Source organism: Hermetia illucens, chromosome 3 (assembly GCF_905115235.1).
Source record: "Hermetia illucens chromosome 3, iHerIll2.2.curated.20191125, whole genome shotgun sequence".
Lineage (NCBI taxonomy): Eukaryota > Metazoa > Arthropoda > Insecta > Diptera > Stratiomyidae > Hermetia > Hermetia illucens.
The window spans coordinates 63,080,371-63,093,565 of record NC_051851.1 but is presented as its reverse complement, the minus strand read 5'-3'; the positions used below and the strand labels follow the sequence as shown (position 1 = coordinate 63,093,565).

The window sequence follows — 13,195 nt, the reverse complement described above, 5'->3', positions numbered from 1 at the left end:
TTGTCAAACCGGCATTCCAAATTTTTTTACGGCTGGGGCCAAGTATCTTTGTGGGCTTACTAATGATAATGTTCTTCAGGTGGTTGCGAAGATCATTTGTTGATGTTTCATCTCCAGGCTCTCTGTTGACTGCGGTTATTGCGGCATCCACTTCCCTCTTAGAGGTGTCGCGGAGGGCTGTCTTGTAGATGGCTTCAGTGTTAACTCTCATCTGATTGTCAGATCGGATTGTAGCTGGTGTCGTAATTCGAGCCCGGAACACCATGCCAACGAGAAAGTGGTCCGAGTCTATATTGGGCCCCTATAAGTGCCGACATTCACCAAGTCTGAGAGGTGGCGGCGCTCGATCAACACGTGGTCAATTTGGTTGAAAGTGGTCCCGTCTGGAGAGGCCCACGTATGTTTGTGGACCGCTTTCCGCGCAAACCAGGTATTTCAAACAACCATTTCGTGCGATACTGCTAACTGATCAATCCGTGGTGTGTTATCGTTAGTATCCCCATGTAATCTATGGGAGCCGACGTATCGCCTGAATACGGGCTCCGCCCCTACTTGACTGTTGAAATCCCCAAGTATGAGTTTGATATTATACATGGGACAGGCTTCGAGGGTCCGCTCAACTGCCTCGTAGAAGGTATCGTTCTTAGACTCTGCAGTCTCCTGTGTAGGGGCGTGGACGTTTATGAGGATTATATTTCTAAATTTTCCTCGCAAGGGCAGAGTGCATAGCCTTTCGCTTATATTTTGAAAGCCTAGCAGGTTTCATTTTTTGGCTAACTAAGAAACCTACTCCAAGCACATGGTTTACTGGATGGCCGCTATAATATATGGTGTAGCGGTTCTTCTCCAAGAAACCAGTCCCTGTCCATCGCATCTCTTGCAGCGCAAATAGATAAAATAAAAGAATTAGGTGCTAAAAATCCTTAAGCGAAAAAAAACAATAGGAATTTTATCATGTATAATTGCTTCCAGGATTATAATAAGACAACCTAAATGTACCGAACACTTTTTCTCAATGATATCCAAAAACTACTTTAAGTTAATTAGATTGTTCTAACCCCTTATAGAAGCACACTTAATCAACAACCGATACACTTAGTAGATAGGTTTATCTGCTTAATAATATTTTTACCTAACACTTAATCTCAAAAAATGGATGCTCACAAAACGCCCACTGAACGACTAATTGTCACATTCCACAATCATGGGAGGTGAGTAGGGTGAGTGCTTGATTCCGAATGAGAACGCTGGACCAAGGTCTCCAGGCTTATACTCTTGCAGATTATAATTATCGGGACCTGGGGTTGGAAATTTAGTCGAGATACCTCCCCTTCTGGCGGCCATTGAATACGATGGTGGACATTTCCCTGTTACACAATTTCCTATAGCGCCGTACGCTGCAGGTCCGGGTGATAGTCCTTTAGCTTTTAAACCAGTTCGCCGACCCCTTGAAGGGAAAAAGCAGTTATTTTAAGAATATATTGTATTAAATTTCAAAGAATCTTCAAACTTACAAGCTATAAGCCGGTGAGCTCGGTTTAATCGTATTAATGTTACCAAAATATGCGTTAGGCCCAGGTTTGTAGTCCTTAACATTGAAAGCAGTTCGTTGTCCCAGAGAATATGCAGGTGGCCGATTGCCTTTAAATATAGGGCATTCATGGTTGTTGTGAGCACCTGGTCCGGGGCCAGTATCACGAGCTATGTCCAGAAAAGAGGATTATATTTTGTCGGGGAATTTACATAAAGGAAAAGTTTCTTACTCTTGAAAAATGTACGTTGTCCCAAAGAATATGCTGGACTGTTCGCTACCCCATATCTAAAAACATTATTTAATTGATAGGCACCAGGACCTGGGCCTAGAGTTTTACTACGCAGATCCTTCTTGACACCAAATGAATATTGAGGTTCACGAACCTTGCGCACGTCATGGCCCTCGTGACCAACAAGAGTTGGGAGTAAATATGCACCAGGGCCAGGACCTTAAAATCAGAATAAAAGTAAGCTAGCTTCGAAGAAATTGTATGTTTGTCAACCATCTTGGCCTACCTAAAGGGCGAGTTGCGGCACACATTTTTTAAGTTTAAGGCTAAAAATTTTTAAATTATTTATAAAATATAAAGAAAAATAGTTCTTAATACGGCGAATTTTCAGTTTAATTGACATAAAATTTTGAAATATTTTGTAAGGACAACTAGAATAGATTTTTCATTCAGAAGCGACATCACTACGTTTTATAAAAATATACAAGTTTATTGTGTGGCTTTTATATTGTACTTTATTGACGAGAAAACTAATGAGAAATATCGGTCCTAAAAACTAATATGTAATTGTAGTTGTGTAAAAGATGCCATTAATACCTTCGGACCATCAGCCAAGTGACCATTAAGGCCTTGTATTTTGAAATGGCATCCTCCAGGCTATAAAGGGCAGTACAGAAATGCGCGACACGCTCTAGGTCATCTTCCTCTGGATTCCCGGTACTAGCAGGCTTATGGACTGGCCAGGCGGAGCTCTGCTCTTGGCAGTCGTTGTCAGAGGTGGAATCTAGTACCATCAATTAACAGCCACAAATGGCGAAGGCTTTCCACCTGGACCAGGTAAAAAGGATTTTCCCGCTTACAACAAAACCCGATCTTGAAACCTCTTGTACCAGATGCGTGCAAATTCATATAAGATTACGGCGGTTTGCAAGGGGCATTGGTCTATAGGAACCATCCCGCCAGACTAGGCATACCCTACAATTTACATTGCCGAAGTTTTGGACAAGAGAGAGAAACCCCCAAGCACTTCTTTTGTCATTACCCATCTCTAGCTAGAACCAAGCGGCGGGAACTTATTACACCATTCGTTGACTACCCAAAAATATCTCTAGCTGTAGAATGGCAGAGCTGCTTCCCTTCGTGAATGTTAAGGGCTGGTTTTTAAGATCTAAACGGATAGGGCTCTTGGCGTTTGTGACATAGTCGGCGCACTGCAGCGCTAGTCGGGCTCCTGGGAGCAGACGCTGATACCTACCAACCACAGATCCCCAAGTCATGCGCTTTTATCGTGTTACAGAAAGTTTTCACAGTGTTAATTGACAGTCCTTCTAAATTGTTCTGCGCAGGATAAAGAATATAATCACTTTAGTTGGTTTTTCATAGGACGGGATGTAATTTGATTTCTTCTTAAATACGCTGCCGGTTTGCACCGGTAATCCCAACCCCAAGAGCGGGAAATTCCGAGAAGGTCATGGATCAGGCAGGAGCCAAAAGACTCGCCGCTAGCTACGCTAATGTGGTAATGAGCATTCGACCCCTTCACTAGTGAGGAGCAGGAAATAATTGAAGACTTCATCATCATGGAGATGTGTGAGGAATGGAATAAGGAGTTCGTCTTCACCAGCATATGCTTTCGACTTAGTATTGTACTAGTAGACTGTTCGATGGAGTGCACGAGAGACTGCCTTGGAACTGCAGTCTCGAAATTACCACGATGGAAGGGAACGGAACTGTCGACATGCGCTGGAGAAGACTTAATAGGGGTCCACGTAATGACGGTCTAAATTTCCAAAGCCGCATCCATTGAGACGCCTCTCGCGATTATGTAGAGTTTTTAGAAGCAAAGAGTAGGCAAAGATAAACTTCTTATGATCGAGGTAGATGATCGATCCTGGAAAACAATTAACCGTCGTCAATCCCTCATCAAGTACATCAGCATAACTATGCACTTCCACAGAGAGAAACCCAAGAGGGATTTCGGAGGGCACAATGGCTGGAAAACCTACCCAAACCCCCGAAGGAATCCCCATAGGGGCTGAAATGCCAAGGCGAGAAGTCTGCTGCTCACACAAGAAGAGAAGCTGAAAGACCTATATCTAGACTTTCTACGGCTCAAGTCGGATAACGAGATGCAATTGTCAGAGGCGGAGTATGATACTTCGGATTTGAAGAAGAGCCGATGGCTAGAACTAAAATAGCCCCACCATACAAAAGCCGCATCTGCAAGAGTAAGTTCCAAGAATAACTTCGGAATAGTGCTGACTCAAGAACCCTGGGTGTACCGGGGACAGATTCGAAGTCTTCAAGAAGGAAGCTTGTAGGTAATTTGGGACTCCTCTTGTGAAAAGCAAAGAGTTTACATTATTCTCAAACCAAACTTAAAATATATGCGTCTTTCAGAGTTTGTGACTGGAAAGACGGGGAAAGAACGTGAAAAGCAATCGCGCCAACAGGGAGAGAGAGATGATACCCGGGTGCCACCGGAATTAGTGGAAATTCTGCGAGAGCAAAGCACTACCATTTCTCCTCGGCTGATGCGTCAACGCCCACCTCGAGATTCGGGGAAGCAGCAACACCAATCGAAGAGGTGAGTATCGATCTCATTCTTAGCAGTAAATTAGAAATATATGTATGGACGCGACCGGCAACAAGCAACAAGTACTAGACATAACTCTTGGGAACGCTCTGATGAGTGGCTTGGTCAAGAATTGGAGGATGTCAGGTGAGTCCTTTATGTCGGATCACAATATAATCAGATAAGGGCAACCCGGAAGCAAACAGAATAATAAGAATCCCAGGGGAACAGATTGGGGTTCCTACATAAGACACCGGACTGGCAACATGACTGATCTACGGATGGGAGGTGACATTAGAAGTGAAACAGAGCTGGAAATGGTGGTAGAAGACCACAACAGAGGCATCATTGAGACATATTTAGCAAGCTGTCCGATGGAACCTAGTCAGAACGAAAACCGGGATTGGAGGAACTACGAATTTTGAAATCCTGAGAAGAAAACATCGGAGACCGCAGCTTTTTCTTAGAAATTTTTTTCACCGAAAATTGGTCTGATCAACAATAGATAGAACCTCACCATCATCAGGTCATGGATATTCTAATTAAAAGCCGACTTCATTGTTAAGATTATTCGAAAGTGGAGAAAGACAAAGCTCTTGCATATTAGATGTTATAATTGCTTTGTAACTGATTAGATAGAAGATTGTAAATGTAAAAACTTAAAAAACAACAAGATTATCAAATCCAAACTTCAAAGTTCTTTCAATTAATACTTAAAAGTTATACAAATCTCCACTATATAAAGATATTCAACCGATCAAAAACATCATTCACTTCAAGATTTGAAGAACTATCAAGTTTCATATCGCAGATTATTTGAGAATAAAAGAAAGTAAAATGGCTAAAATCACTTCTCATGGAAATACAGTAATTTCACCTCTAGTGCAAACCTTGAATTACACCGTTGAGAATTTTCCGCATCAGTGTCGTTTTCCACACAATGAGCACTTTTTCGTTCAAGGTGGATTCCAGCTCAACGGAATGGAAGGATGTATCAGATTTTATCCAAGAGGATATTCAACCGACGATGAGAATTGGCTAACCCTTTACATGGGTCTAGAATCTAAAATCGATGTTGAAATCTATATCAACCTCGAAGTCAATATTATTACGTTGATAGAAAACCACGAAGTGATCGTGCTCTTCCAACAATTCCAATTGTTGTTCACCCCGGGGTTCATGTGGAATGCAGTGAAAGTTGTACCTACCAAGGCTGTTTTAAAGAGAATGTTGTTGCCCGACGGAGGTTTCAAAGTCAGATTTGTTCTCAGGACGCATACGCATAATATTGATCGGAGGCTGTCAACCCCAATTGAATCGACACGGAACAAAATTAAGGAGTTGCTTCTACAGGATCCGGCCCAACAAAGATTTGATGTAGCCTTCGTAATTGACGGTCGTCTCTTCTTTGCTCACAAACGTATTTTGGTTTATAGTTTCGCATTCAGGGCTATAATGAGCGACTGGAGTGACTATGGAGAACCAATCATACAACTGCCATACGTTAGGCCACAAGTTTTTGAGGATCTGGTCATCGATTGCTATGTGAAATCAAACCGATTTTGCAAGAAATGCTTCTCGGTACGCAAGTCAAAAGATTCAATTTGCTGTGAGATTATAAGCTGGAGGCGCTAATGCCAATTTCCCAAAATTTAAAAAATTGTGAAAATTGTACTTCTGAATATCGTTATCAAATAATTAGAATCCTAGCTTAAACTATGAAATGGATAGTTTGTTTTATGAATAGTTTAATGAATGAATTCTATTATATTTGTGGTCAGTTTAAATAATAATTTGCAAGGTTAATAACTAATGTTTGCAATCCGTCTTTTCTTTAGGGCGAGTTGGTCGTGCATAATATAACTAAGGTTATGAATATCCTCACCATCTGGTCTCCCTTCCGGCTTGCCATAGAAAAACTCGAACGCAATCTCCTCAATCATTTCTACCTCCACTGTCTTAATCTCACTTCCTATATACGAAGGACTTTCTACTGGCATGATGCACTGTTCTTTAATATTCCTGCGTTATCTGGTATCCCTTTGGCAAATATAATTGGCTAGCATGGGCAGTGCCGAAATTTTGGAAGTGCCTTCTGCCGAGTCTGACCTTTATTTCCACCTTATGCGGCTATGCTATAACCCCTTTCAGTCTGATCCATGAGATTGTTTTCTTCTTTCTCCTCCAGAGTATAACATATAATCATCCTAGTTTTATTTACTGTCGTCAAATAAATAAATCTCGTAACAATGTGCTTTCGTTCTTTTATTTTTAAGGTTTTGCTATGTTGCTATTGTTATGTGGGATACCAAATGAAATGCATCGACTAGTACATGTGGCTGGCCGGAATCTGTCCAAATAAAGTTAATAATGCTTTGTTATTATAATTTTTAGTAATGGGCTGTAAACTCACCTTAAGTTGCAAAAATAAATATAATATATAATAGACTTTGGTGGAAATCGCTCTGTTATTAACAAAGTAAAGTAAGAAAAGGTTGTCCACTCAAATATTCTTATACAAGAAATACTTAAGACCTTTCATACCTTCCAGTTTTTCGACTTGTTTTCATCATCATTATCAACGGCGCAACAACCGGTATTCAATCTAGGCCTGCCTTAATAAGGAACTTCAGACAAAAGCTGTCTGGTGTCCTGGCCTACGTTATTGCCCCATCTTAGGCAGGATTTACATTTTCTTCTTTTTCTACCATGGACGCCCCAGGTTAAAGAAGACACATAATAAGGCATCCCCTTGGCTTAGACCGTTGTTGATGTCGAATAGTCTTGAGAGGGGTGCTACTGCTTTTATCTGACCTCGCAGGGTCAACCTAGTCAGTCTCAACACTTTCATCGGAATACCGAATTCATGGCCGTGTACAGATTTACCCTGGTTATGCTATCATAGGTGGCCTTAAATTCGACGGAAATATGATGCAGCTGATGCCCATATTCCAACAGTTTTTCCATCGCTTGCTGCAGAGATTTGCCTGGAGTGAAGCCTCTTTGGTATGGGCCAACGATGTTCGGGACGTATGAGGTTATCCAGCCTAGTAAGATAGCCGAGAATATCTTATAGATGTTAATCAGCAACGTAATGCCTCTGTAATTGCTGCACTACGTGATATCTCCCTTTTTATGAATGGGACAAATAATGCTACGTTCGCAGCCGTCAGGCATTGATTCGCTGTCCCACACCTTGAGCATAAGTTGATGAACCGCTTTGTTTAATTGGTCACCTCCACATTTAACCAATACGACAGTAATTCCATCGGCTCCTGGCGACTGTTTCCTCCAGCTTGGTTGTGGTAGCATTTGTCCGTCATCTTCAGTTGGCGGGACCTCCAACTTACAGTTCATCAAATGTTCATTATGTCGGAAATCAGATTTCCCCCTTTTTCTCAGCGGGGTGAGCATCGAGGTACATAAAGCTTCATCCTACTGACAAGTCTGCCCAGCAGACACACCAGCGAAAAAGAAAAAAACAAGTTGTTTTTTATTATTTCAAATAATTAATCGCTCGAAACACCGCATAATTACACTCAGATCGCAGACTATGTTGGTTCTACCAAGCTTCCTTTTTCCTTTTGTGAAATCATGCCCGCGTTTTTTGAGAGTATGCGGCATTCCTTCGTTCCGTTGCAAGCTAACATTCATCGAAGCAGTCGTTCCTACTTTTTCTACTGAGTCTTAGACCAAGTACGTTTGTGGCCGTATCAATGATAATGTTCTTCAGGAGATTGTGAAGATCATTTCTTGATACTTCATCTCCACGACCACCGCTTATTGCGGCATCCATTTTGCCCTTATAGGTGTTTCGGATAACGTCAGTGTTTACTCTCACCTGATTGTCAGAGAGGATTCGAGGTGTATTGTTATTCGAGCTCAAAGCACCATGCCAACGAGATATTGATCCGAGTTTATATTGGCCCCTCTATAACATATTGAAATTCATCAAGGTTGAAAGGAGACGGAGAGGCCCGTATTTGCTTGTGGACTAGTCTCTGTGCGAACCAAATACTTTCAGTGACCATTTTGTAATTGAATATTCCGCACTCCGTTACCATTGGTAATTTTGTGTAAGCTATGGGGGCCAACGAATTACCTGAATAAGGGCTAAGTTCCTACTTGACTACTGAAATCTCCAACTATAATTTTGGCATCTTACTTAGAACAGACGTTGACGATCCTCTCAACTACCTCGTAGAAGGTGAAGGTATCCGGCTCTTCGGTAGGGGCGTAAATGTTAATGAGTGCAGAGTGCATAGTATTTTGCTTATATTTTCAAATCAGATAACAGCAGTTCCATTTTTTCCCTAATTAGGAAACCTACTCCGAGCGCATGGTTTACTGTGGCTCTTCCTCAGGAAACCGGTCCCTGTCCAATGCACCTGCTGCTACCTTGTTACATCGGCCCTATATTGGAACAGGGTATCGGCTAGCTGCTTCGCAGCTTCTTCTCTGTACAGGGAGTGGACATTCCATGAGAAAATGAGCAAATCCTTATTCCGGTTGATGATCGAAGCTCCTTTTACGGTTTCGTGATAAGTTGTTTTCTGTGTGAGGTTCTAGGTCCTACACAACCTCCAACCTGGAGGACCAGTTGGTACAATTTGTCACGTTTTTAGGGGCGGATTCGTTTCAGTTTGTTTTCAATACAGAACTTCTGAATGCTTGAAAATACTCAAGACTCCCCATGGAAGTAAACTTGAACGTAAGTTGGTGTTGAAATAAATAAATAAAAATTAAATAATATTAAAAAAATACAAATAGACAGCCGTGCCTATTTTTCATAGAAAAATTGTACCTGGTAAAAGTGTAAAAAGGAAAATCAAACTAAAATTGAACGGAATCTGGAAAAGCAAAAGTGCCGAACCCATGAACCCATGAATACAGGGGACAGGAAGCACGCAGATATCCCTACAATAGTCGCACTCAAGACGGGTGCCTTTTGTTGGAATTTTATCGATCATCCGCTTCTTCAATTCTCTAGAAAAGTCTGGAATCCCTAGGATATGCGGAAATCCAAGGCATCCGAAAGTGGTCTGCAGGAATTGTATAATTGTGATGCTCCTTAACTTGGACCGAAATCTTCCAGCCCAAATCATGTCATGTCTTATAGTAGCCATCAATAGCAATTCAACCCCGAATTCGTTAAGGTTCCGGAATCAGTAAAGTTTGGAAATTTGCAAGTTTTTACCCCTTTTAATTGCCTTCTAACGCAAACATAGGAAACTTTGAGTGTTATTTTTAAATCCCAAGTCAAAGGTAGTCATTATCTCTGAACGAGAGCAGATATTCTTTGAAAGGAAGGTGTTTTTATGTAAACTTTGAGAACCGATATCGCCTGAAAACTCCTTACTCCTTACTTAACTGTTACTTTTGATATCATACTTGAGACACCCAACTACTAGCCTATGCTGACGATACACCCGAGACGTACGAACTGCCTTCATCCAGATCGAGCAGGCGGCGCGAGATCTTGGGCTGCACATCAATGAAGGCAAGACAAAATATATGGTGGCAACGTAAGCACCGAAGACGAATCAACCAATCGTTGACAATTTCTCCTATTTAGGGTCGAAAATCACAACCGATAACAGCTACGATGATGAAATCCGCGCACGGTTGTTGTCAGCCAACAGAGCCTATTTCAGCTTACAAAGACTGTTTCGCTCGAAACGTCTCACCATAGGCTCAAAGCTCTTACTGTACAAGACTTGCCAGTCCTCTATCTCAGGATGGGCGATTCCGTAACCTACATAACGACGAAATCTATGAGCGATACTATGACCGTCCGGTTGTGGATAAAATTCGGCTCAATAGGTTACGGTGGGCGGGTCACTTAATCCGTATGGATGAGGATGATCCCACCCGGAAAGTCTATAAGGGCAATATCTATGGTAGAAAAAGAAGACGAGGCCGACCGTGCCTAAGATGGAGCGATGGCGTAGGTCAGGACGCCAGACAGCTTTTGGGGATATCGAATTCGTGGACCTCGGCGCAAAACCGGGATGTCTGGAGTTCCTTATTAAGGCAGGCCTAGACCAGATACCGGTTGTTGCGCCGTTGATGATGATGATGACTTGGGACAGGCTTTAAGGACCCGCGTTAATGAGACCTATATTTCTAAATTTACCTCGCAAACGCAAACGCATTGAAAATATAATCCGTTCGATTATATTTTCAATGCAGGTTTCATTTTTGGCTGACTAAGAAACCTACTCCGAGCGCACGGTATATTGGATTACCAAGAATAGTGTAGTGGCTGTTCTTCAGGACACAAACCCTGGCCAAAGCATCTCTGGTAATGCTGTTATATCAGTCTCTCTCGTTTTCGTCGCCGGGTTTGTCGTTTTAAAATCCATCCAGTTCGAGGTTCTTTTCTTGGTTTTATAAAAAGTTATTTAGGAGGATCAGTTCGAACAATTGGTCTCGTTTTTAGGTGCAAGAGACTTAACTTCATACTTCTTCGTCTTGTTTTGAAAATAGAGCTGTTGGTGTTGGTTCTGCGGGCGTTCCCAAGTTATATGCTCTATCTTGGGTACCTAGAAAAATGTGTGTGGCAGACAGACAGTAGACCGGTTTTAATAAGTAAATAAATAAAGCAAGAAACAAATCGGGAAACCGGGAGCTGGACGCTTTAGATATGAAAGGTTTTATATAATTCTTATATAAAAATATTTGAGTGGACATTTATTTAATTTGTATCTAGCACATAATGATATGCATATATTGTATTATATCAGAATACTCACTTTAACGTGATTCTGTCTTTCAAAACCTTAAAATTTACCCTGACGCAACAGATTTGACCTTCACTTTCTTAATACAGTGGCTTTCCACCAAACTTGAACCATGTTTGCATTATAGCCGATATTATTGTAAATTCCATGATTCTAGGATGAACTTAAGGGGAGTTTTACAGTCAACTACTAAAAATTATAATTATATACTATCATTAACTTTATTTGGACAGGTATCGATATGGAGGGTATTTCGGAGCCTAGGGACTATATTTTCATTAAATGTCAGTACTGAAATTGAAAAATACCCTTTCATTCTCATTCACCCCCATAGGTATATTTTATGAAACAAAATTGTACACCCCCCTTTTTCATATATTTTGAGCAACCACACAGAACTATATAGCTCACTGTGTGCGTGAGTGTTCACAGTTCCCACCGTCCCACTACACTGTGTGTCAATCGGTATAATCGTTTCTGAGAAAAATGTGTGTGACAGACACACAGCCGATCATTGTGTTGTACGGTGCGCATATAATCTTTAGTGTATAAGTTTGAAGCTAATAATATGTGCTTTAAAGGCGCTGTCAACGACGAAAGCAAGTACCCACGCATGTTTCCCTGACAGCGTTCCACTTCTGAAAATTGAGTGTGACTTCATATTGGTTATCTTAGAACCAGCCCAATTCGTTTCCTGGGCTACCATATGCTTGTACTTGATGGCCTGTTGAAGTAGATCTTTGAAGGCACTAGATTTGTTTATTGATCTAATATTCCAAAAATTAAGAGTATAGTCATTCATTCTATCAATTCTGCCCGAGGCTGTTCATCCTATCTCTGTACACGTTGTTTGGTTTCTTAAAGGTGGTAATCACAGGGGGCCGCACCCCCAATCCGGAAGACCAGTTTTATTGCTTTGGATCCCTTGACGAGAGGTGTGACCAGATAGGATGCAGTAAGGTGAATTTAACCCTACTAAACTGGACGTCCAGCTCATCCTTTTCCGTACCAATGCAATTCCGGAATTCTTTTTGTCACGTCGTACACTATGATATACGTCTCTTACTTGCTCATGGTAAGCGATCTTTATCAGACCATAGATTGCTTATTTATTCTATTATCAGGGCAACATATGATGGCGCAAAATGTCAGGTGCTGCACCCAGGTTAAATTTCGGAAGATTTTGTGGCCCAAAGCGGAGTCCGCCAATGTTGTATCTTGTTGGCGAAATCGTTCTGGATGGATACGTTCCTATCTGCATTAATGGGCAGAGCATCGAAGGCGTCAATCAATTTGTATAGCTAGGAAGAAAGAAAAATGAAACGTTTGCGTTTGCGAGGTAAATTTAGAAATATAGGTCTCATTAACGTTCACGCCTCAGCAGAGGAGACGGGTAGTAGAGCGGGTCCTTAAAGCCTGTCCCAAGTCATCATCATCATCAACGGCGCAACAACCGCTATCCGGTCTAGGCCTGCCTTAATAAGGAATTCCAGACATCCCGGTTTTGCGCCGAGGTCCACGAATTCGATATCCCCAAAAGCTGTCTGGCGTTCTGACCTACGCCATCGCTCCATCTTAGGCAGGGTCGGCCTCGTCTTCTTTTTCTACCATAGATATTGCCCTTATAGACTCTCCGGGTGGGATTATTCTCATCCATACGGATTAAGTGACCCGCCCACCGTAACCTATTAACCCGGATTTTATCCACAACCGGACGGTCATGGTATCGCTCATAGATTTCGTCATTGTGTAGACTACGGAATCGTCCATCCTCATATAGGGGAGCAAAAATTCTTCGGAGGATTCTTCTCTCGAACGCGGCCAAGAGTTCGCAATTTTTCTTGTTAAGAACCCAAGTTTGCGATGAATACATGAGGACTGGAAAGATCATTGTCTTGTACAGTGAGAGCTTTAACCCTATAGTGAGACGTTTCGAGCGGAACAGTTTTTGTAAGCTAAAATGCGCGGATTTCATCATCGTAGCAGTTATCGGTTGTGATTTTCGACCCTAGATAGGAGAAATTATCAACGGTCTCAAAGTTGCAGTCTCCTATCTTTATTCTTCCCGTTTGACCAGTGCGATTTGATGTTGTTGGTTGGTTGGTTTTCGGTGC

At 41.8% G+C, this 13,195-nt stretch overlaps 1 protein-coding gene across 1 annotated transcript; it reads right to left on the bottom strand.

The window, feature by feature from the left end:
• Nucleotides 1–1,103: 1,103 nt before the first annotated feature.
• LOC119651863 (outer dense fiber protein 3-B-like) lies at nt 1,104–2,210 on the bottom strand. Its single transcript, XM_038055670.1, has 4 exons — nt 2,050–2,210; nt 1,764–1,982; nt 1,515–1,701; nt 1,104–1,447 (listed from the first exon to the last, which is right to left on the bottom strand). The coding sequence occupies exons 1-4, from the start codon at nt 2,072–2,074 to the stop codon at nt 1,183–1,185; spliced, it is 696 nt and encodes a 231-aa protein (XP_037911598.1). The 5' UTR covers nt 2,075–2,210; the 3' UTR covers nt 1,104–1,182.
• Nucleotides 2,211–13,195: the final 10,985 nt, after the last annotated feature.

Coding starts and splice junctions, on each gene's coding strand:
- LOC119651863 (XM_038055670.1), bottom strand. CDS start 2,074: ATGTGTGCCGCAACTCGCCCTTTAG. Junction 1,983..2,049: donor TGCCGCAACTCGCCCTTTAG/GTAGGCCAAGAT, acceptor TCTGATTTTAAG/GTCCTGGCCCTGGTGCATAT. Junction 1,448..1,514: donor AGCTCACCGGCTTATAGCTT/GTAAGTTTGAAG, acceptor TTTCCCTTCAAG/GGGTCGGCGAACTGGTTTAA.